The 24,563-nt window shown below is 42.7% G+C and overlaps 1 protein-coding gene across 1 annotated transcript in view; it reads right to left on the minus strand.

The window, feature by feature from the left end:
- Nucleotides 1-1,273: 1,273 nt before the first annotated feature.
- Nucleotides 1,274-24,563, minus strand: part of LOC139169151 (solute carrier organic anion transporter family member 1C1-like) — a 32,667-nt gene continuing 9,377 nt past the window's right edge. The window contains exons 6-14 of the mRNA XM_070754979.1: nucleotides 22,445-22,543; nucleotides 18,865-19,107; nucleotides 18,481-18,645; nucleotides 16,120-16,315; nucleotides 11,433-11,598; nucleotides 7,966-8,141; nucleotides 5,130-5,194; nucleotides 2,534-2,651; nucleotides 1,274-1,493 (exon numbers count right to left, since the gene is read on the minus strand). Of these exons, the coding sequence (XP_070611080.1) occupies nucleotides 1,274-1,493; nucleotides 2,534-2,651; nucleotides 5,130-5,194; nucleotides 7,966-8,141; nucleotides 11,433-11,598; nucleotides 16,120-16,315; nucleotides 18,481-18,645; nucleotides 18,865-19,107; nucleotides 22,445-22,543 (1,448 nt within the window). The remainder of the gene's footprint in view (nucleotides 1,494-2,533; nucleotides 2,652-5,129; nucleotides 5,195-7,965; nucleotides 8,142-11,432; nucleotides 11,599-16,119; nucleotides 16,316-18,480; nucleotides 18,646-18,864; nucleotides 19,108-22,444; nucleotides 22,544-24,563) is intronic.

Below are 24,563 nucleotides of genomic sequence, written 5' to 3' on the forward strand. Positions count from 1 at the left end.
CAAAAATGGGTGAAATCTCAGGCACGAGAGTGTTCTTGCATGAGATTTCGCTTCGGGCACATGTGCACAAGCCAAATCTCAGATGGGTACATGCATGCACACATGTGCATCTCCATTTCCACTAACGGATCCCAATCCCACCTGTACTGAGTGCAACCCGCTACTACAGGGATCCCCAAACTTTTTACACATGCGGCCAGTTCACTGTCCCTTGGACTGTTGGAGGGCCGGACTATAAAAAAAAATGGTGGCCGTCACCGCAGGTTCCTCGGGTGGGAGCTGCCACTTCCCTCCAGGCAGCCCAGCTAGGCTGCCATAGAAAGTGCAGAGATTATTGCCACCACCTCTGCCTCCACTCAGGGAGCCACTGTGGTCGAGCTGAGCAAGAGGAAAAGGCACGGCTACCACAGTGGCTCCCTGAGTGGAGGCAGAGGCGGCGGCAGTAATCTCTGCACTTTCTACGGCCGCCGGACTGGGCTGCCCTGAGGGAAGTGGCAGCTCCCACCCGAGGAACCCGTTTTGATGGCCGCTGGCTTGGCAGGAGGCATCGGCGGTAGACACAGGTGATGAGAGAAGGAAAGGAAGCCACAGCAACCTGTGATCCTGTCATTCACCCGCGGGCTGGATAAATGGCCTTAGTGGGCCGCATGCGGCCCCTGGGCCGTAGTTTGGGGACCACTGCACTAGATGCAACATAAAGTTCACATTTTGTGTTCCAAAACCACACCTTCCCTTTTCCAACTTCCACATCCATGTGCCCGACTTGACGTGGCACTGCACAATTTTAACAAGCCCCGATGTTGATGAATTCCCAAGTCCACCATGTTTCACCCAGAAGTCACATCACAACCAGGGGTGGGCTGCTGCCCCAACAGAGGGGAACACAGTGGGGTAGCGAAAATGGAGCTCCACCCCAGAGCACCCAATTTGCACTGAAAGATATTGAAAGAAAATGCAGGGTGTCCTGCATAAGCCACGCCACGCCCACAGTGTGGTAGTAAAAATTTGGGTAGCCCTTCACTGATCACAACCTCAGTTGGTTCATTCGCGGGAACTCCTCAGATAACTTTCTCAGGATCTAAGACCTTCTTGAACTCAGACTGAGTTCCAGATTCTTCTTTCTGAAGCAACATTCGATGCTAGTGTCAATGTCTAACCCCCAATGACTGGCCGAGCTTTGGCTTGGTCAAGGAATAGTATGGTTGGAGCTCCACCGTGCTTGTGATGGGTCCATAATTTGCAGTCCTGTCTGTTTGAGCCTCCAAGATAATTGTCAAAAAGGAGTGTCTCCAATGGTTTGTATCTCCTTGGGAGAGGACACTTCTGCCTTTGGACTGATATTGGATAATTTCTCAGTATCAGATAATTCTCCAGTTTTGATGTCTGTCATTTGATCGCCTTGCCTGCAACGTTTTATAATTAAAGTGCAAAGGATGATATAAAGAAAGAAGATTCCAAGTCTTATTGCAGTGATGGCCCCTAGGTAGACAATTCTAGGAGAGAGAAAAAAACAGAGGGAGGACAAGTTGAGTTGGAACAGAGCAGAAATGTTTCTCAGAAGAAGAGATCTTAGCATCTTCACCTTTGGAGAGCAATAATGACCTTAGCCTTTCCAGAGAAGTCACAAGATTCAGAGTCTATGGTATACACATATCAGGTAGTCATGTTTTGTCCAATATTGGTTTATTTAATTAAGTAAAATTAAAGAGGTCCATATCAGAATGTGAACAGTGGCTAAGTTCCATAATGCAGTCTGCCTAGCTTGGGTTTAGTGTGGTTGTATCAACCTAGACTAAAATTATGGAGCTAGACTGCAATAGTACTTCATTATTGAATTGTGCTCTTATATTCTTTTTCTTTCCCGTACATTTCTTTCTATCCAAACACTTGCCCGTGTCTCTTCCTTCCTTCCTTCCTTCCTTCCTTCCTTCCTTCCTTCCTTCCTTCCTTCCTCCTTCTATCCTCCCTCTCTCCATCAACATTCTTTTTGTTTTCCTTCTTTCCTCCTTCCATCCTCCCTCCCTCCTATCCATCCATCCATCCATCCTCTTTGCTTCATGTCTTCCTTTCTTCCATCTATCCATTCATCAGCACTCTCTTTATTTTCCTTCCTTCCTCCTTCCACCTTCTCTTCCTCCCTCCCATCCACCCATCAATCCGTCTCCTCTTTGCTTCCTGTCTTCCTTTTTTTCCAACCATTCATCCATCAGCACTCTCTTTGTTTTCATTCCTTCCTGCTTCCTTCATTTCTCTCTCCCTCCCTCCCATCCATCCATCCACCCATCTCCTCTTTTCTTCCTCTTTTCTTTTTTCCATCCATCCATCATTCCTCCCTCCCTCCCTCCCTCCCTTCCTCTCACTGAAAGCTATATTAATACAAATAAAAGGACTAGTTAACATGTAACATGTATTCTATGAAAGGATGTCATCCTTATTTAAGGTGTGAAAACAGATTTACTCGTTCACACCCTACAAAGCAGAAATTCACAATTGTAGACCGTAGACTCTCTCCCCCCCCCCCCTTGAGGCTTACCTTAATGCTTTGGTATCATATACTCTGCAAGCCCCAGATCCACCACAGGTTTTCACACCCCATTTCAAGCAGGTCAGGTCAATCAAAGCTCCAAAGTAAATTGGGGCAGGAAGCCCCCCTGAAAAAGGACGAGAGAAATAAGTAAGACAGACTTGACTTACTCGACAAGACTTAAGAGCAACAAAATACCTTACTCCACCAGTCTTGAAATTCTTGGTTTAGACAACTTACAACTCCGTCGTCTCCGTTCCGACTTAATTATAGTTCATAAAATCATATACCAAAATATCCTACCTGTTAACGGCTGCTTCACCTTCAACCGCAACAACACACGAGCACGAAATTGATTTAAACTAAATGTCAACCGCTCCAAACTTGACTGCAAAAAACATGACTTCAGCAACAGAGTAATCAATGCCTGGAATGCACTACCTGATTCTGTGGTTTCTACTCCTAACCACAAAACCTTTAACCTTAGACCATCTACAGTTGACATCTCCCCGTTTCTAAGAGGTCTTTAAGGGGCGAGCATAAGTGCACCATTGTGCCTACTGTCCCTGTCCTATTGTCTACTTTTTATCATTACTTATCTAATGTTTTATATGTACAAATTATCACCCTATAATTGTTTGACAAGTAAGTAAGTAAGTAAGTAAGTAAGTAAGTAAGTAAGTAAGTAAATAAATAAATAAATAAATAAATATGTGCAGTGAAAACTGGAATGGACATTGTTGTGATTCAGCCTGAGGATGCTCAAGGACCGGCTCCGTCTCTGCTGGCTCCATGCCCGGAGGAGGAGGACAGCGAAGAGGAGGGGGCTGAACAGTCGGATGGGGGAGGGGACAGTCAGGAATGGGATGAGGCAGAACAGCAGGAGAGCCCCGGGAGGGGGGCTCTCCTCAGCCAGTAGCTTGGAATCATTAGGGGATGACGCACAAGCTGTCATTGACATGCGACAGAGACGTTCAGAGCAAAGAAAGGAGCAGTTAAAGAACTAATATCAACGTTGAATTAGAAACAGCTGGGTTTGGGTGTGGTTCTCATCAGCAGGGTTTAAAGGGCAGGCAAGCCCTTGAAGCCATGTGGAGTGTTATCAGTTGGACTTGCAGTGACCTGCTTGATTCTCGGCGTCTCTGATCTTGGCTTGTGGCCTAGCAGTCTGGAAGACTTGTGGGAGGTGTATGTTTGCTATCTACAGCTTCGTCTTGGCAGCAAGAATCCTGTATTGCTTCATGGATATATTTGAAGTTCCAGCGTTTTCCTGTTTGTAAGGACATTTTCTGTTACCTGTGTTTTCTTTGAATTCTATAAACTGCCTTTGCCTTTTACCGGTGTGTCTGGCTTATCTTTTTGGGTTGGGTTTAGCTTCCGGAGTGACCCAGACAGAACAGACATCCTGTTCTAACTTCTGTCCCCCAAGTCACTGCAAATGACATCTACAGGCACATTTTGATCCTCCGCTTTCAACATGATGTTCTCCTGTATAAATCACCTTAACCAGATTATAAACTGTCGGATTCAGCTGGTTGATAACAGTGATGGACTGCCAAAATATTCACCTCTTTGTCTTTTGTTTTAAAAAAAGGTACCACAAAAATGCTTGACTTGGGTAGGTACAGCCAGTGATGGGCTGCCAAAATTTTTACTGCCACACTGTGGGCGTGGTGAGTCTGCAGATTTCAATTGGGATTCTGTCAATCAAGAGAGGTTAAGAAGATGGAGTGACAGTAGGCTGCCATCTTGAATTATTTGACCACCGTTTTCCTGTGGGTTCTCCTGGAGTTCTGTCAGCCAAGAGAGATGAGGATAATGAAGTGACAGCAGCAAGACATTTTCCAATGGCAGCGTGCAGTGTAGACCTTTCCAGTCGAGCCTTTTCAAGAATTGCCAAGTTCTGGTCCAGAGGTTTAAACTGAGTTAGACTTAAACAACCATGCACACCAGAGAAACGTAAAAGAGTGAAGTGGCTATGCCCTCATCACCAACAGCTTTAAAACTGTTCCCCAGAAATTGACATCATCCAGATTGCCGACCTCACTCAAAATGGCAGACAATTGAATGCAATATATATAGAATACAGACGGTCAGAATATGTTACTCTTAGGATACCATATTACTCAGTTTCTCTCCAAAATTTTAAGCATCTCATAGGTAATAGATAAGGTTATGTGTAATGATGGGCGAACTGAACCCGCACAATTTGGGTTTGTACCGAATTTTGTGGTGTTCGGTATGCCGAACACGAACATGAATTTTTTCCAAACTTTGGGCAAAGTTCGGGGTCGTGCTCGGCGTTTGGAGCTTTGACGGCACCGGCAGGTTGCTAAGGACGCCAAGGTGATCACTTCCTGGATTCCATGGAATCCAGGAAGTGATCACCTTGACGTCCTTAGCAACCTGTCGGTGACGTCAAAGCTCCGCTCCCAGAATCTCTTCATGGGAGGGATTCCCCCTTCAGGTTCGAGTTCGGGTTTGGTTCGGGTTCAGCCGAATTTTGCGTAAAATTCGGCCGAACTTGCCAAACCCGAACACCGTTGCATTCGCCCATCCCTAGTTATGTGCTTAAAAACTAAAATGAAATCTGGAGTCCATTTACCAAAGACTCTTCCACATAAGGCTTCCATGCCCACTGCAAAAGATTTCAAATCTGGTGCAACCGATCTGAAAAAGAAGAAAGGGGAGAAGTTAAAAAGTGAGTTTAGACAAGGAACATTGAAATAAATAAATTTTAGGGGGAAGACGGAAAATGAGATTGCAAATATTGGTTTGAATTTTTTTAAAAAATCTTTCTTTTTCTGTGTTTCCCCCCTTATCTTTTTTCTTCTCTTTCTCTTATTCCTCTTGTTTTAAATTTCCCTTTTAGTGAGAAAAAAACCCTTTTATTATTGTTATTGCTATTGCTATGGTTATTGCTAATGTTATGAAAGAAATGAAATCTGAAAACAAGCTGGTCAGCATAATATCCCGGTATCGTTCCAAATTAAAACTAACTGGAATTATGTGTAATCAAACACCAATTCAGTCTGCACTCAAATTAAACATAGGCTTGAAGCTCACCCTTTTTTAAAAAAAAAAAAATCTATCAGCATGATTTAAATATCCTTAAATGCTCTTATGCATTCAAAACTAAATAAATAAGGGTAGGCAAATCCTGGTGATCTGAAATTACAATTTTTGATTTGGAAAAATTGATCTGTGCAACAATAATATGTCTCCATGACTAGAAATTTCACGGGGAACTATAGTAGCAGTTGTAAAAAAAATTCTCATGTTAGATTTCAAACAATACATTACAGGGAGGCCTTGACTTATGGCTACAATGGAGCCTGTAGTCATGACAGCTGTAAAACAGGTTGGTCATGTGATCAACTTGATTTTAAGACCTTTTTTTGTGACCTTTAAATAGCCCTGAGTCACATGAGTGTGGGGGGGAACATTTATTGGTATTTTGAATCCAGGTCATGTGTAGCACTAGCAATAGCACTTAGACTTAAATCCTGCTTTTCGGTGCTTTTTAGCCCTCTCTCTAAACATAGAAACATAGAAGACTGACAGCAGAAAAAGACCTCATCTAGTCTGCCCTTATACTATTTCCTGTATTTTTATCTTAGGATGAATATATGTTTATCCCAGGCATGTTTAAATTCAGTTACTGTGGATTTACCAACCACGTCTGCTGGAAGTTTGTTCCAAGGATCTACTACTCTTTCAGTCAAATAATATTTTCTCATGTTGCTTTTGATCTTTCCTCCAACTAACTTCAGATTGTGTCCCCTTGTTCTTGTGTTCACTTTCCTATTAAAAACACTTCCCTCCTGGACCTTATTTAACCATTTAACCCATTGAAATGTTTCGATCATGTCCCCCCTTTCCCTTCTGTCTTCCAGACTATACAGATTGAGTTCATTAAGTCTTTCCTGATAAGTTTTATGATAAGTTTTATTAATTCAAGGTTGGTTTTTAACAATCCCCCTTCTCTATCTCATACAGCCATTCCTTCTTCCCTCCCCTCCCCTTTCTCTTTATAAACCTACTTAGAAACATAGAAACATAGAAGACTGACGGCAGAAAAAGACCTCATGATCCATCTAGTCTGCCCTTAGACTATTTCCTGTATTTTTATCTTAGGATGGATATATGTTTATCCCAGGCATGTTTAAATTCAGTTACTGTGGATTTACCAACCACAGAAAATTTGTTCCAAGCATCTACTACTCTTTCAGTCAAATCATATTTTCTCATGTTGCTTCTGATCTTTCCCCCAACTAACTTCAGATTGTGTCCCCTTGTTCTTGTCTTCACTGTCCTATTAAAAACACTTCCCTCCTGAACCTTATTTAACCCTTTAACATATTTAAATGTTTCGATCATGTCCCCCCTTTCCCCTTCTGTCCTCCTGATTCTACAGATTGAGTTCATGAAGTCTTTCCTGATACGTTTTATGCTTAAGACCTTCCACCATTCTTGTAGCCCGTCTTTGGACCCGTTCAAACAGTTTACAGAGTCAGCCTATTGCCCCCAACAATCCAGGTCCTCATTTTACAGACCCCAGAAGGATGGAAGTCTGAGTCAACTTTGAGCCTGGTGAGATTCGAACTGCTGGCAGCCAGTGATCAGCAGAAGTAGCCTGCAGTACTGCTTTCTGACCATTGCACTACCACGGCACATGGTACCCCAAGGTCAGTTTGTTGTAACTTGGAACGATTGTTAGCAAATGGCCATAAGTTCAGGACTACCTGCATTGAAGCTAGCACAATAAATAAAAAGACAATAAAATGTAATACGTTTGAAATCTGAGAACCGCCTTTTGCTACTCAGAAGGAAACTGCCTAAGAACGCCTCTACTTATCAACTTTTCTAGATAAGAACCGGAGGTTCAATATTTGTTTGCCTCTTCTCAAGAACCATTTTTCACTTACAAACCCGAGCCTCCTAAACTGTAATCAGAAAAGGCAGGGAGAAGCCTCCATGGGGCCTCTGTAGGAATCTCTTGGGAGGAAACAGGGTTGGAAAAGACAGGGAGAAGCCTCCATGTGGCCTCTCTAGGAATCTCCTGGGAGGAAACAGGGATGGAAAAGGCAGGGAGAAGCCTTCATGGGGCCTCTCTAGGAATCTCCTGGGAGGAAACAGGGCCAGAAAAGACAAGTAGAAGCCTCTGTGGGGCCTCTCTAGGAATCTCCTGGGAGGAAACAGGGCCTCCACCCTCCTTGTGGTTTCCCCAGTCGTACACATTATTTGTTTTTACATTGATTCCTATGGGAAAATTGCTTCTTGTTACAAACTTTTCTACTTAGGAACCTGGTCATACAACGAATTAAGTTCATAAGTAGAAGTACCGCTGTATTATTTTTTACAGTAATTTTACAGTATTTCACCAGTTTTCCCCTGTGCTTTTAACAAAAGGACAAAAGAAAGAATGAAAAAGTCTTCACCTTAACATGAGCATATACGTTGGTGTTCCTCCCAAAGAGAAGATAAATGAAGTTATGGACAACAATGCTAAAAAGTAAGGGAATTCTTTCGTACAATTATCCCTTGGACATTGACCCAGAACTGCAGAAAAATTACCAGCTCCTGAAATTCCTAGACAACTGCAGTTTTGAAATACCTGCAAGATAAAAGAAAAATGAAGTAAGGGCTTGGAATAGTCTACATCAGTGTTTCCCAACCTTGGAAACTTGAAGATATCTGGACTTCAACTCCCAGAATTCCACAGCCAGAATTTGCTGGCTGTGGAATTCTGGGAGTTGAAGTCCAAATATCTTCAAGTTGTCAAGGTTGTGAAACACTGGTCTACATTTCCAAATCTCTCTCTGACTGAATATATGCAAGCAATGTAATTAACGGTTTCCAGGAATGTTAATCATATCGAAAGTAACAGAATAACTGAGTAGGGACCTTAGAGGTCTTCTAGTCCAACCCCTGCTTTGCCCATGTGAAATATAAAAATAAATAAATAAAAATATCATTATTATTTTTTTAAAGACCATGTTCTCTGCCCCTAAGTATTAATCAACTACACAAATGAAACTTGCTCTACGGAGTAAGAATTTTACAATAAAGCCAAAATAAATGAATCTGGGTTATGAACTAGGTCAGTGATGGCGAACCCATGGCACAGGTACCATAGGTGGCAAGCAGAGCCATATCTGCTGGCACATGAGCTGTTGCCCTAGCTCAGCTCCAACAGGCATGTGTGTGTCGGCCAGCTGATTTTTGGCTTGCGTGGAGGCTCTGGGAGGGTGTTTTGGCTTCCAGAGAGCCTCCAGGCACTGGGGGAAGGTGTTTTTACTGTCCCCCAGCTTCAGGAAATAATAATAATAATTTATTAGATTTGTATGCTGCCCCTCTCCGAAGACTTGGGGTGGCTCACAACAATGATAAAAACAATATTATACAGGCACAAATCTAATATTAAAAAAACCCCTAAAAACCCTATCATAATTAAAAACTAAACAGCACATACATACCAAACATAAATTATAATAAGCCTGGGGGAAAGGTGTCTCAAATCCCCCATGCCTGGCGGTATAGGTGGGTCTTAAGTAGTTTACGGAAGACAAGGAGGGTGGAAGCAGTTCTAATCTCCGGGGGGAGTTCATTCCAGAGGGCTGGGGCCGCCACAGAGAAGGCTCTTCCCCTGGGGCCCGCCAGACGACATTGTTTAGTCGACGGGACCCGGAGAAGGCCAACTCTGTAGGACCTTATCGGCCACTGGGATTCATGCGGTAGCAGGCGGTTCTGGAGGTATTCTGGTCCAATGCCATGTAGGGCTTAAAAGGTCATGACCAACACTTTGAATTGTGACAGGAAACTGATCGGCAGCCAATGCAGGCCACGGAATGTTTTAGATACGTGGGCGAATCTGGGAAGCCCCACGATGGCTCTTGTGGCTGCGTTCTGCACGATCTGGAGTTTCTGAACACTTTTCAAAGGTAGCCCCATGTAGAGAGCGTTGCAGTAATCGAACCTCGAGGTGATAAGGGCATGAGTGACTGTGAGCAATGACTCCCTGTCCAGATAGGGCCGCAACTGGTGCACCAGGCGAACCTGGGCAAACGCCCTCCTCGCCACAGCCGAAAGATGATGTTCCAATGTCAGCTGTGGATCGAAGAGGACGCCCAAGTTTGCGCACCCTCTCTGAGGGGGTCAATAGTTCCCCCACCAGGGTAATGGATGGACAGATGGAATTGTCCTTGGGAGGCAATACCCACAGCCACTCCGTCTTGTCTGGATTGAGTTTGAGTTTGTTGACACCCATCCAGTCCCCAACAGCCTCCAGGCACCGGCATGTCACTTCCACTGCTTCGTTGACTGGACATGGGGTGGAGATGTACAACTGGGTATCATCCGCATATTGATGATACCTCACCCCATGCCCTTGGATGATCTCACCCAGCTGTTTCATGTAGATATTAAATAGCAGGGGGGAGAGGACCGACCCCTGAGGAAAGCCTTTGGAGCCTGGGGAGGGTGAAACACAAGCCTACTGGGCCCACCAGAGGGCCTCCAGGGGGCATGGGAAGCTGTTTTCATCCTCCCTGGGCATTGAATTATGGGTGTGGGCACTCGCGCATGTGTGATAACGCGCAGTCATGCTCTTTTGGCACCCGAAGGAAAAAAGGTTTGCCATCACTGAACTAGGTCCTCATTGCTGCACAAAACAAGGAGACTTGGAAGGGACCTTGGAGGTCTTCTAGTGCAACCTCCTGCTTAGGCAGGAAACCCTATACTACTTCAAACAAACGTTATCCAACATCTTCTTGAAAACATCCAGTGTTGGAGCATTCACAACTTCTGGAGGCAAGCCGTTCCACTGATCAATTGTTGATGATAATGATAATGATAATGATGATAAGGATAAGGATAATGAGAAGAAGAAGGAGAAGGAGGAAGAGGAAGAAAAAGAAGAAGAAGAAGAAGAAGAAGAAGAAGAAGAAGAAGAAGAAGAAGAAGAAGAAGAAGAAGAAGTTGGAAGGGACCTTGGAGGTCTTCTAGTCCAATCGGCAGGAAACCCTACACTATTTCAGACGAATGGTTAGCCAACATCTTCTTAAAAACTTCAAGTGTTGGAGCATTCACAACTTCTGGAGGCAAGCCGTTCCACTGATCAATTGTTGATGATAATGATAATGATCATGATAATGATGATAAGGATAAGGATAAGGATAATGAGAAGAAGAAGGAGAAGGAGGAAGAGGAAGAAAAAGAAGAAGAAGAAGAAGAAGAAGAAGAAGAAGAAGAAGAAGAAGAAGAAGAAGAAGAAGTAGTAGTAGTTGTTGGAAGGGACCTTGGAGGTCTTCTAGTCCAATCGGCAGGAAACCCTACACTATTTCAGACAAATGGTTAGCCAACATCTTCTTAAAAACTTCAAGTGTTGGAGCATTCACAACTTCTGGAGGCAAGCTGTTCCACGGTTTAATTGTTCTAACTGTCAGGAAATTCCTCCTTGGTTCTAGATTGCTTTTCTCCTTTATTAGTTTCCATCCATTGTTTCTAGTCCTGCCCTCAGGTGCTTTGGAGAACAGCTTGACTCCCTCTTCTTTGTGGCAAGAGAGGGGGGGAGAGTAGGGGAGATAGATAATGAGAACTTATTTCATTTCCATTGTAGACATATATACTGCTAAAAAAAAAATAAAAAAATAAAGGGACCACTCAAAGAACACATCCTAGATCTGAATGGATGAAATATCCTCACTGAATACTTTGTTCTGTACAAAGTTGAATGTGCACAACAGCAGGCGAAATGGATTGTCAATCCGTGTTGCTTCCTAAGTGGAGACAGTTTGATTTCACAGAAGTTTGATTTACTTGGAGTTATATTGTGTTGTTTAAGTGTTCCCTTTTATTTTTTATTATTATTTTTTTGAGCAGTGTAGTATAACATCTCTGCATTTACCAAACCCTTTCCGTTTCCCAAGGACGTTCTGCAGCCAGCCAAACATGGGCTGATGTAGGTGATACCGTTGTCTCCACAAACTGGGTCCCAGTGGGTCGCTTGACAGTTGCAGTTAGAGTTGCAGACAGAGAATGGCTTCTCTTGGGAGAAGGACACTTCTTTGACACTAGAGGAGCAAAGAGGGAGCCGTCGTCAATCCAAAGGGGGAAAGATAGACCTACTCTCAGCCAAAGCAATGCCGTCCGTGTATAGGAGGGAAGGATAACAAAGGGCTAGAGAACAACCAGTGCAAGAAAGAAGGATCTCAAACCAATAAGACTGAACTCTCCCAGAAAGAACACTCTTGAATCTTTGGGGTGGTGGGGTGGTTTTTCTCAACAAATTGTTGGGGGAAATCATCCCAGGGAAAAAAGGTTTATGTTTTCTACCGTATTCTCGGGGTGGTTGAGGATTTCCCTCCCACCCAATTCTCTCAGGGGTTCCCCTAAACGAAGGGCTGCTTGTCTTCGGTGCTATTCCTTTTGTGTCCAATCACACTTGGCCAATAAATAATTCTATTCTGTTCTGTTCTGTTCTGTTCTGTGCTGTTCTATTCTATTCTATTCTATTCTATTCTATTCTGTGCTGTTCTATTCTATTCTATTCTGTTCTATTCTATTCTATACTATTCTATTCCAGGGCCGCCATCAGGAATTTTGGGGCCCCATACAGCCTAAGTGTCTGGGGCCCCCCTCCCTTCTTCCTTCCTTCCTTCCTTCCTTCCTTCCTTCCCTTTTTCTTTCTTTTTTCTCTTTTGGTTTTTTTCCCCTTCCTTCCTTCCTTCCTTCCTTCCTCTTTCTTTCTTTCTTCTTTTTATTTCTTTCCTTTTTTCTCTTCTTTTTCCTTTCCCTCCCTCCTCCCTCCCTCCCTCCCTCCTTCCTTCCTTCCTTCCTTCCTTCCCTTTTAAATTTTCAAACTGTCTTCTTCATATTCCTGGCTGAGGAATTCTGAAAGCTGCAGTCAACTGTCTTCAGCCATTGTCCAGCCCTGTGCTACGGACCCCTCCCTCCACCCCCTGAAGAGGCTGGGGGCTTCTTTCCAAAGCCAGTGGCAGTGATGCCAGAACCCCCTTCCCTGGGGATGGGAGCGGGGGGGGGGGGCTCCACTGGTCTCCCTCGACAAGACCTTCCGCAACACATCAGCCCTGCTGGGCAGGCCTCTTAGCCCCACCAAAGAAATGGGGGTTAAGGAAGACACCCACCCCCCACCTTGCCCCAAACACTGGCACTCTGCATAACCCATGCGGGGGCTTTGGCTTCCCCTCTGCAGAACAGAAGCTGGGGACCTCTCCCTCCACATACACCGGATCCCTATGGCCCATCCGAGGGCTGGCAAAATAGGTGTGCCCCCCCACCTGCTTTTCTATCTCTCTCTCTCTCTTTCTCTCCCTCTCTTTTTGTCTCTCTTTCTCTCTCTACTTTTCTTTCTTTTTCTCTTTTTCTCTCCCTTTCTCTCTCTTTTTCTCTTTTCTCTCCCTTTCTCTCTCTCTCTTTATATCTCTTTCTCTCTTTTTTCTCTCTCCCAACCTCTCTCTTTCTCTTTCTATCTCTTTCTCTCCCTCCCTCTCTCTTTCACTTTCTCTACCTCTTTCTCTCCCTCTCTCCCCTTCTCTCTTTCTTTCTCTTTCTCTTTCTCTCCCTCTCCCTCCCCCTCTCTCTTTCTCTTCCTCTTTTTATCTCTCTTTCTCTCTTTTTTCTCTTTTTTCTCCCTTTCTCTCTTTCTCTCTCTCTCTTTCTCTCCCCCTCTCTTTGTCTCTTTCTATCTCTTTCTCTCCCTCCCTCTATCTTTCTCTTTTTATCTTTCTCTTTCTCTCTCTCTCTTTCTCTCTCTCTCTTTCTCCCCCTTCTCTCTGAAGTGGGGAGGGCCGGGTTGGCACCAAGGGAGCTCGAGACGGGGTGCAAAAGCAAACTACTCTGCTGGCCCAGGCCCACATCGGAAGGAAGGAATGGTAAAAGGGGCGATCAAGAGAGGAATGGGTGAATGAATGGACGGAGGGTGGGAAGGAAGGAAGGAAAGAGGGAAGGGACAGGAACAGAGGAAGGGTGCAAAGAAAGCAAGGAAAGGTGTGAAAGGGGAGAGTAAGAGAAGAAGGAGTGAAAGAAGGGAATGAGGGAGGAAACAAGGGAGGAAGGAGAAGGAAAGCAAGAAATGGAGGGAGGGAAGGAAGGAAGGAAGGAAGGAAGGAAAGAAAGAAAGAAAGAAAGAAAGGGGGAAGGGACAGGAACAGAGGAAGGAAGCAAGGAAACTTATGAAAGGGGAGAGTAAGAGAGGAAGGACTGAAGGAAGGGAGGGAGGGAAGAAGGTAGGAAGGAGAAAGAAAAGAAGAAATAGAGGAAGGGAAGGTAAAAGAAAGAAAAAGAGCAAGAAAGAAAGCAAGAAAGAGAGAAAGAAAGAATGAAAGAGAAATAAAAATAGAGAGGGGGAATGAAAGAAATGGAAGGAGGGAAGGAAGGAGAGAAAGCAAGAGAAAGAAAAAGCAAGAGAAAGAAAAAAGAATGAAAGAGCAAGAGAGCAAGAGAGAAAGAGAAAGAGAGAAAGAAAGAAAGAAAGAAAGAAAGAAAGGCAACTTCAAAGAAAGGCTCACTGAGCATCTCTCACTCTCTCTCTCTTTCTATCCCTCTTTCTTTCTCTCTCTTCCTTTCTACCTCTCCTCTTCCTTTCTCTCTCCTCTCTCTCTCCCTCTCTTTCTACCCTCCTTTCTCTTCCTTCCTTCCTTCTCTCCCTCCCTCCCCTCCCTCCCTCCTTCCTTCCTCTCCATTTCTCTTTCCCTCCCTCTCTTTCCCTTTTCTTTCTTTTGGTCCACTTCTCTCTCTCTCCGCTTCTCCACTTGCCTCCCCCTCGCGCCTCGCCCTTCCCACCCGGCCACCCGCGCGCGCTTACCAGCAGCAGGAATTCAAGTAAGCCCAAAAGAAGCCATTGGCTCCGGGCGGCGTTCATGCCCCCCCCGAACCCCCAGCCCAGCTGGAGCTCCCTCTCGCCACCGCCATTTCCCTGCGACTGCCTGCGGCCGCTGCAGCCCCCCCTCCCACCGGGCCACAAAGGACATTTGCCGCCGACGCCAGTGAAGCTTCAGCTGGGCGGGGCGCTGCCGGTACTTCCCTCCTGGGGCTCCCGCTCGCAGCTGTCCCCCGGCTTCTGCTCGATGCCGCGGTTTTCGGCGCTGTCCTGCTGTGCCCCAAAGACGGAAGGCGGGGAAAAGGCGAGAAGAATGGAGCTCTCCTTCTTCCTGCCTTCCGTCTTTGGGGCCCAGCAGGACAGCGCCGAAAACCATGGCATCGAGCAGGAGCCAGGGGACAGCTGCGAGCGGGAGCTCAGTGCAAGGAGCCGCTGACTGCGGGCCCCAATTTGCCCGGGGCCCGGTAGCGCGCTCCCTGTAGTACCCGTCTATCGGCGGCCCTGTTCTATTCCATTCCATTCCATTCCATTGCTGCCAACCTGCCTTCCATTGAGGACCTGTATACTGCACGAGTCAAAAAGAGGGCAGGGAAAATATTTACTGACCCCTCACATCCTGGACACAAATTGTTTCAACTCCTACCCCCAAAATGTCGCTACAGAGCACTGCACACCAAGACAACTAGACACAAGAACAGTTTTTTTTCCGAACGCCATCACTCTACTAAACAAATAATTCCCTCAACACTGTCAGACTTTCTACTAAATCTGCACTTCTATTCTACTAGTTTTTGTCATCGTTCCTTTCACCCATTTCCTCCCATGTTGACTGTATGACTGTAACTTGTTGCTTATATCCTAAGATTTTTATTAATATTGCATCTTCATTGCTTATTTGACCCCTATGACAATCATTAAGTGTTGTACCACATGATTCTTGACAAATGTATATTTTATTTTATGTACGCTGAGAGCATATGCACCAAGACAAATTCCTTGAGTGTCCAATCACACTTGGCCAATAAAAATTCTATTCTATTCTATTCTATTCTATTCTGTTCTACTCCACTCCATTCCATTCCATTCCTTTCCTTTCCATTCCATTCCATTCTATCCTATCGGTGTGCCCTCCGAGACCGTCATGTCTGATACCCACGCGCGTCCATCGATGCAAGATTCGGTTCCTGTGCATGCACAGCAAGAGAAATCTCGTGTGAAGAGTGAGAGTTTGCCAATTTTCGCAGATATTTTTGCTTCCCGGCATGCGCAGAAGTAGCTTGCAGTGCTGCGCACTAACCACTGTGCTATCCCGGCTCTAGGGGAAAAGGGTGGTGGTAAATAGAGTAGAACCTTTCTACCTTCGACCCTTCTGACGGGGAGCAATGCATCAGAATACAGTACATGCATTAAAGAAGGTGTATTGGAAAACATACATTAGAAAACGTGCATTAAAACTAGCAATAGCACTTATATACTGCTTCACAGTGCTTTTACAGCCCTCTCTAAGCAGTTTACAAATTCAGCCTCTTGTCCCCAACAATCTTCCTCCTTATTTTACCCACCTCGGAAGGATGGAAGGCTGAGTCAACCTTGAGCCTGGTGAGATTCAAACTGCTCAATTGCAGGCAGCCGGCAGGCAGCAGAAGTAGCCTGCAGTACCGCACTCTAACCACTGCACCGCTGCGGCTCTAAAAGATGCATTAAATGCCTCTTCCTCCCATCAGCCCCCAAAAGAAGAAGCCAGGTCACAAACCCAGAATAGTTGACGGTCAAACCAGCCACTTGGAGCACTTGGCAGCTGGCAGCAAAGTAAAAGAGGCTTAACAGGAAGCCTATTGTGAAGGTGATGCAGCCAAACTTTGCCATGGCTGCGATGTGCAGTTTGAACTTCTTGATGAGAAAACCTCCCAGCAACATTCCCACAATGGCGATAGGTAAGACGATGACACCTGCGAAGGAAAGCGAGCAATGACATCATCACTGAATCACAGGTCACTGAACACAACACACATTTCCTTCTTCAGAACAACAGTTACCATAAACCGCTGCCAGGAGTGCAGGAAGTCCACGAATCATACCATTTGTTTAGTGACCATTCAAAGTTACAATGGTACTGGAATACGACTATGTTTCATACTAACCGGTGAAGGGCTGCAAAAATATTTACTACCACGCTGTGGGCGTGGCTTATTGTGTGGGTGTGGCTCAATGGTCATGTGACCAGATGGGAGTGGCTTGATAATCATGTGACTGGGTGGGAGTGGCTTACCGGCCAAGGTAAGTTTTCACATTGGTGCTTGGACTCTTTTTCAGTTGATAAAGTCCCATTATTTGAATAGCCACAAAAAGGACAAATGATAGACGACATTATTTGTTGAGCACAGTAACATTTTAAGGTTTTGTACTTAACCTACAAGTTTCAGTATGATAACAGGTTAGTCAAGTAGCTCAATTTTCTTTAATTGCTATAAAAGTTCAGTTCTAGATCATGATTAAAATATTAAAGCATTTATGGGTAAAAACGTACTATTTAATTATTTCCTATTTCAAAAGTAATTAAGGATTATACTAAGATAGAGTACTAGAGAAGGAAGGACAATAAAAAAAACTATTAATTATTCAATAAATAGTGCATAAACCTACTGCCCTTTCCCTTCTACCCTACTCTTCCTCTTTACTATCCAAAGCTGCTTCCTATTCATGCAGAGTTCACTCTTACCAGAAAAGGATGTCTACCAATATATCTCGTGGGCCTTGCTCAATCTCATGGAGTAGCTATCAACTCTATGTAATGGTTGAGGCACCAAATTAGAAACTGGAAGACCGTGAATTCTAGTTTCGCCTTACCATGAAAGCTACCTGTGTGAATTTGGGCCAATCGCCAGGAGACAGTGAGTTATAGTTCCCATCTTAGGTATGAACACCAGCTGGGTGGCTTTGGGGCAATTACTTTGGGATGGTGAGTTCTAGTTCCATCAAAGCCGACTGGGTGACTTTGGGTTAATCACCAGGAGACTGTGAATTCTAGTCCTGCCTTACCCATGAAAGTCACCTGGGTTTCTTTGGACCAATCACTGACTTTAAGCCCAATCTATCTCAAAAGACTTGTTGAAGAGGAGAAAATAGGAGGAGGAAGATGTGTGGATAATAATAATAATCATAATAATAATAATAATAATAATAGTAGTAGTAGTAGTAGTAGTAATAATAGTAGTAGCAGTAATAATAATAATAATAGAATGAATAAATAAATAAATAAATAAATAAATAAAAGAAGAAGATAGTAATAGAAATAGAAATAGAAATAGAAATAGAAATAGAAATAGAGATAGAGATAGAAATAGAAATAGAAATAGAAATAGAAATAGAAATAGAAATAATAGAAATAATAGAAATAATAGAAATAATAGAAATAATAGAAATAATAGAAATAATAGAAATAATAGAAATAATAGAAATAATAGAAATAATAGAAATAGAAATAATAGAAATAATAGAAATAGAAATAGAAATAATAGAAATAGAAATAATAGAAATAATAGAAATAGGAATAATAGAAATAGAAATAGAAATAGAAATAATAGAAATAATAGAAATAATAGAAATAATAGAAATAGAAATAATAGAAATAGAAATAGAAATAGAAATAGAAATAGAAATAGAAATAATAGAAATAGAAATAATAGAAATAATAGAAATAGAAATAATAGAAATAGGAATAATAGAAATAGAAATAGAAATAGAAATAATAGAAATAATAGAAATAATAGAAATAATAGAAATAATAGAAATAATAGAAATAATAGAAATAATAGAAATAACAGAAATACAAATAATAGAAATAGAAATAGAAATAATAGAAATAGAAATAATAGAAATAATAGAAATAGAAATAATAGAAATAGAAATAGAAATAGAAATAATAGAAATAATAGAAATAATAGAAATAATAGAAATAGAAATAATAGAAATAGAAATAATAGAAATAGAAATAGAAATAATAGAAATAGAAATAGAAATAGAAATAATAGAAATAGAAATAGAAATAGAAATAATCGAAATAGAAATAATAGAAATAGAAATAGAAATAAATAAATAAAATAGTTTTGCCTACCCATAAGAAATATGGCTCTTGTAACAGAAATGTTGAACTGCTGTTCCATAAACTTTGCTTCAAAGGTTATAATGCCAACCAGAGAATTGTATTGGAGGATTGCAAGGAGCAAATAGATCAGGAAGATGGGGTTTCCAAACAGCTTTTTCAATGTAGGAAAGAAATCTGGAAATAGCAAAAACAAATCAATAAACTAAAAGGATAACCAAATTCAACATCAGGTCTATTTAGCCCTGCTGAAACTATTTCGGATTTTTGTTCAAATTTGAAATTAAGCAAATAAAAATGGCAGTTGACTCTGGCAATTGAGTAAAAGATTGGAGAATGCAAGTTTAGTTTAGCAAAATTCAGAATGAGCTACTGGTGCTGAGGTCATTCAACCACCTTTTGCAACTTCCGAAATCTTTAGCTGTGGGCGTCTGGGAGCTTCCATTTTGTTCCAGCTGACTTGAGTGCCGACAGAAACTTCTGTTGACTTCTTAACAACTTCTTCTCCTTCATGTGGCAAAGAGTACGGCAGGAACCAGAAAGGGAAAGACGCTATGAAACTGGTGGCGCCACAGATCAACAACCCAAGCCACCAAGCACCGACCCAACGCATGTCTTTGGAATTGATGGTCAGTGCATCTAAGAGAAAAGAAGGGGAAAAAGAGGCAAAGTTGCATTTGAAGGCTGAATTTCAGAGTATAAGACACACCCTAGTTTTTGAAAATAGAGAAAAGAATCTCCTTACCAGGTATTCATCTGGCTAGCATTCTTAGCCAGCACATTATTTTATCCTCTGGTTAGGGCTTTAAAAAAACTTTATTTGGAGAGAGTAACAATGAAAGAGCTTGCAAGCCAGTAAGAGCTGGGAACATCATTAGCACCTGGAAATTGTTCTGTCTGGGTCACTCCGGAAGCCAATACCAACCCAAAAAGAGAAGCCAGACACACCGGTAAAAGGCAAAGGCAGTTTATAAAATTCAAGAAAAACACAGGTAACAGAAAATGTCCTTACAAACAGGAAAATGTTGTATCTTCAGATATATCCACGAAGGCAAAAGTCCATGCAGTAATACATGATTCTTGCTGCCAAAACGAGGCTGTAGATAGCAGACCTACACCTCCCATGGGTCTTCCAAACTGCTGGGCCACAAGCCAGGAACAGAGATGCTAAGAACAAAGCAGGACACCGTAGCTCCAACTGATAACACTCCACATGGCTTCAAGGGCTTGCCTGCCTTTTAAACCCTGCTAAGAAGGACCACACCCAAGCCCAGCTGTTCCTAATTCAGTGCTGATAATACTTCTTTAATTGCTCCTTTCTCTGATCTGAACGTCTCTGTTGCATGTCAATGATGGCTTGTGCTTCATCACCTAATGACTCCAAGCTACTGGCTGGGGAGAGCCCCCCCCCCGGGGCTCTCATGCTGTTCTCCTTCATCCCATTCCTGACTTTCCTCTCCCCTGTCCGACTGTTCAGCCCCCTCCTCTTCGCTGTCATCCTCCACCGGGCATGGAGCCAGCAGAGACACAGCTGGTCCCTGAGCAGCCTCAGGCTGACCCACAACAGAAAGAAACATTTGGACCCAGTAGAGCAATAGAAAAAAAACCCTGTCTTTGTAGTTTTTTCCCCATTGCTTTACTTGCTCCAAATGTTTCTTTCCAGCCCTAACCAGGTGCTAACAATGTTCCCAGCTCTTACCAGTTTGCAAGCTCTTTCATTGTTACTCTCTGTAAAGAATGTTTTGCAAGCCCTAAATCTTTGCAGAGTTTTTTCCATTGCTCTACCTGCTCCGAACGTTTGTTTCCAGGTGCTAATGGTGTTGCCAACTCTTACTGGCTTGCAAGCTCATTGTTACTCTCTTCAACTAATTTTTTTTAAGCCCTAACCAGAGGATAAAATAATGTGTTTACTAAGGACACTAGCCATATGAACACCTTAGGTAAGCAGATTCTTTCACCTATTTTCCTCCCCAAAAACTAAGGTGCATTTTATACTCTGAAAAATATGGTAATTGTTAACCTTTCTGTAATGAAATAAAATTGGCACGAAGGACTAACTTTCCCGATCTCATAAAATCAATGGAAAATCAATGCATACTTAACAGTCCTTTCCAGACTATGTCAGAAACAGTGGACCAGAGTTCTTTTTGAATAATGTCTAGGTAGTAATGTTGTCCAAAACATGTGAAACAGGGGTAAAATCTACCCTAACAGTTCAGAAGTGTACACACCACGCATGTACCATTGTCACGTCTGATTTTTTTTTGATCCTCTGGGCATGGGCAGAAGACTTTTGCTCATGCACACATGGTTAACAGGAAGTAACAGTGTCGGGGCAGGTGGGCGGAGCCTCACACTGCTGCCGCTACATAGGGTGAAAACCAGGAAGTAATGACATCCGTGTGGTTGGGTGGAGCCTTATGCTGCAACCACTACCAGTTTGCCAAACCATGCTCTACTGCCACTACCAGCACATTAATTGATTAACCCTCTTCCTTTACTTGGGTCTATATGACCCGAAATGGAATTTGAGACCCTGTAGATTATTTGTCATGCGGATCTGAAACTTGTGATTTTATTTATTTATTTGTTTGTTTGTTTGTTTGTTTGTATGTATGTTTGTTTGTTTGTTTGTTTGTTTGTTTATTTATTTATTTATTTATTTATTTATTTATTTATTTATTTATTTATTTATTTATTTATTTATTTATTTATTTATTTATTTATTTATTTATTTATTTATTTATTTATTTATTTATTTATTTATTTATTTATTTATTTATTTATTTATTTATTTATTTATTTATTTATTTATTTATTGGATTTGTATGCTGCCCCTCTCCATGGACTCGGGGCGACTAACAACAGTGATAAAAACAGCATGTAACAATCCAATACTAAAACAACTAAAAAAATGTTATTATAAAACCAAACATACATACAAACATACCATGCATAAATTGTAGAGGCCTAGGGGGAAAGAATATCTCAGTTCCCCCATGCCTGATGGCAGAGGTGGGTTTTAATAAGCTTACGAAAGGCGAGGAGTGCGGGCAATTCTAATCTCTAGGGGGAGTTGGTTCCAGAGGGCCGGGGCCGCCACAGAAAAGGCTCTTCCCCTGGGTCCCGCCAAACGACATTGTTTAGTTGACAGGACCCGGAGAAGGCCCACTCTGTGGGACTTAATCGGTCTCTGGGATTCTTGCAGCAGAAGGCAGTCCCAGAGATAATCTGGTCCGGTGCCATGAAGGGCTTTATAGGTCATAACCAACACTTTGAATTGTGACCGGATACTGATCGGCAACCAATGCAGACTCTAGAGTGTTGGTGTGACATGGGTATATTTATGGGAGCCCATGATTGCTCTTGCAGCTGCATTCTGCACAATCTGAAGTTTCCGAACACTTTTCAAAGGTATCCCCATGTAGAGAGCGTTACAGTAGTCAAGCTTCGAGGTGATGAGGGCATGAGTGACTATGAGCAGTGACTCCCAGTCCAGATAGGGCCGCAACTGGTGCACCAGGCGAACCTGGGCAAACATCCCCCTCACCACAGCTAAAATATGTTTCTCTAATGTGAGCTGTGAATCGAGGAGGACGCCCAAGTTGCGGACCCTCTCTGAGGGGGTTAGTGATTTCCCCCCCCCCCCAGGGTTATGGACGAACGGATGGGATTGTCCTTGGGAGGCAAAACCCACAGCCACTCCATCTTATCAGGGTTGAGTTTGATTAATTGACTTTTCCTCATTTTAGAGGTTCTTACTATGAGTGTAAAGTTTTTTTGTTTTGTTTTGTTTACTTTTTGCTACACGCTGATTGTTACACTTTGTTACACTCAAAACAGTACAAGTGTATAGTAAATGCGAACACAACAGCAGTGTTAAATCAAAGTTTTGAAGTCTGGCTAGCAAAGGTCTACCAGATGAAAAGACCAAAATGACTGACGAGAAACATTGGATGTGATTTTTGTCCCTTACCTGAGTTTACTGCTCCAATGTCAACCCACAAATTGCCACAAATAGCTCCAAGGAGGAAGCCAATAGTTACTCCAAACATCCCTACAGACCGTACAATTCCTACAAAAGATGAGTTAAAGATAAGTACAGGAACAACTGCAGAACAGGACTTCAATTACATATGAGGAAACGGGTCTACAGCAGATGGCAGCATCAAGCCAACTTTGCTTGCAAAGCTAAGCGAAGTGATGTTTGGTTAGAATTTATTTTATTTATTTATTTATTCTTTGTCCAATACACAATACATATGGAAGAGAATAGACATTGAGTAATATATATAAAGATAGTGTTGTGGTTAGCTCTGGCCCAGCTCCTGCCCCAAGGACTGTGGATGTGGGGGAGACATCCACATGCTGCAGGCCTGTTTTGCCCCCGGTGGAATCCGATGATGAAGGCTCCTCTGCCCAAGAAGACATGAGTGACAGGGAGGAGGAGAGTCAGGCAGACAGCTCAGAAGGAGATCAATTATCTAGCTCCTCCTTGGATTCAGAACAAGAGTTAATGATACAGCCACACATGCGGAGAGCGATGCATAGGCAACAACAACTGAGAGATTATTATAAAAGAAAATGAGGCCACCTGTGGTTGGGTGGGGCTGTGGTAATTAGTGAGGCTGCTATAAATAGCAGCCTGTGGGTTTGGCCATTGTGGAGGATTATCTGATTGTTGTGTTTCGTGACTGCTTTACTGACTTTGCCTTTTTGTGTGCTGATTTTTCCCTGCTTTGAAACTAAACCAGAGCAAAGTGTGTTTCACTTTGTGAAAGAAGGACTTTGAATTGCCTCACAGCTGCAAGCTAAGTATCACAGAACTGATAAGGGACTTGTACAAATTACCAGTTTGTTTGGAGACGAGTGCTCTTTGCTATACCAAAAGAGGGCTTAGTTTAAGTGACTTTTCATTATAAAGAACATTGTTTTGAATTTTCAAACGTGTGTGTGTCTGAAATTTGTACCTGTTAATTTTTGGGAGGATTCTATCAGAGAGCCCGACAGAACAGATAGTATGTAAAAAAGAAGAGAAATATATCAGAGGGAGAGAATATATATGATATATGAGATAAGGGAAGACAATTGGACAGGGGACATTAGGCACACCAGTGCATTTATGTACGCCCCTTACTGGCCTCTTAGGAACTTGGAGAGGTCAATCATGGATAGTCTAAGGGAGAAATGATGGGGGTTGAGGGTTGACACTATTGAGTCCGGTAATGAGTTCCACGCTTCGACAACTCCATTGTTAAAGTCATGTTTTTTACAGTCAAGTTTAGAGCGGTTAATATTAAGTTTGAATCTGTTGCGTGCTCTTGTGTTGTTGCGGTTGAAGCTGAAGTAGTTGCTGACTGGAAGGATGTTGCAGCATATGATATTGTGGGCAATATTTAAATCATGTTTTAGGCGCCGCAGTTCTAACCTTTCAAGCTTTCAATTTAAATGAAGACTACCAGAAAATCTCAGAACTGAAGACTTGATTCAGAAAATCTATGATTTTCCCCTCCCACCCCCTGCAGTATCCTTCTCCTGGAGAATGGAGATTTTGCAATATCCTTTCATAGAAACATAGAAGATTGGCCACAGAAAAAGCCCTCATGGTCCATCTAGTCTGCCCTTATATTATTTCCGGTATTTTATCTTAGGATGGATCTATGTTTATCCCAGGCAAGTTTAAATTCAGTTACTGTGGATTTACCAACCATGTCTGCTGGAAGTTTGTTCCAAGCATCGACTACACTTTCAGTAAAATAATATTTTCTCTCGTTGCTTCTGATCTTTCCCACAACTAACCTCAGATTGTGTCCCCTGGTTCACTTTCCTATTAAAATCACTTCCCTCCTGAAACTTATTTAATCCTTTAACACATTGAAATGTTTCGATCATGTCCCCCCTTTCCCTTCTGTCCTCCAGACTACAGTTTAATGGAGTGAGGTGGGAATGAAGTGAGCTGGGAATGGAGATTTTATTTATTTAGGACACCTCCGAGGAAATAGAGTTAGAGAAAGAATAGAAGAGAGAATATAGGATAAAATAAATCGATGAGAGAATAGAAGAAAGATAAAGGGATAGAAGAGAAGATATGTGGG

This window comes from Erythrolamprus reginae, chromosome 6 (assembly GCF_031021105.1).
Source record: "Erythrolamprus reginae isolate rEryReg1 chromosome 6, rEryReg1.hap1, whole genome shotgun sequence".
Taxonomy (NCBI): Eukaryota; Metazoa; Chordata; class Lepidosauria; order Squamata; family Dipsadidae; genus Erythrolamprus; species Erythrolamprus reginae.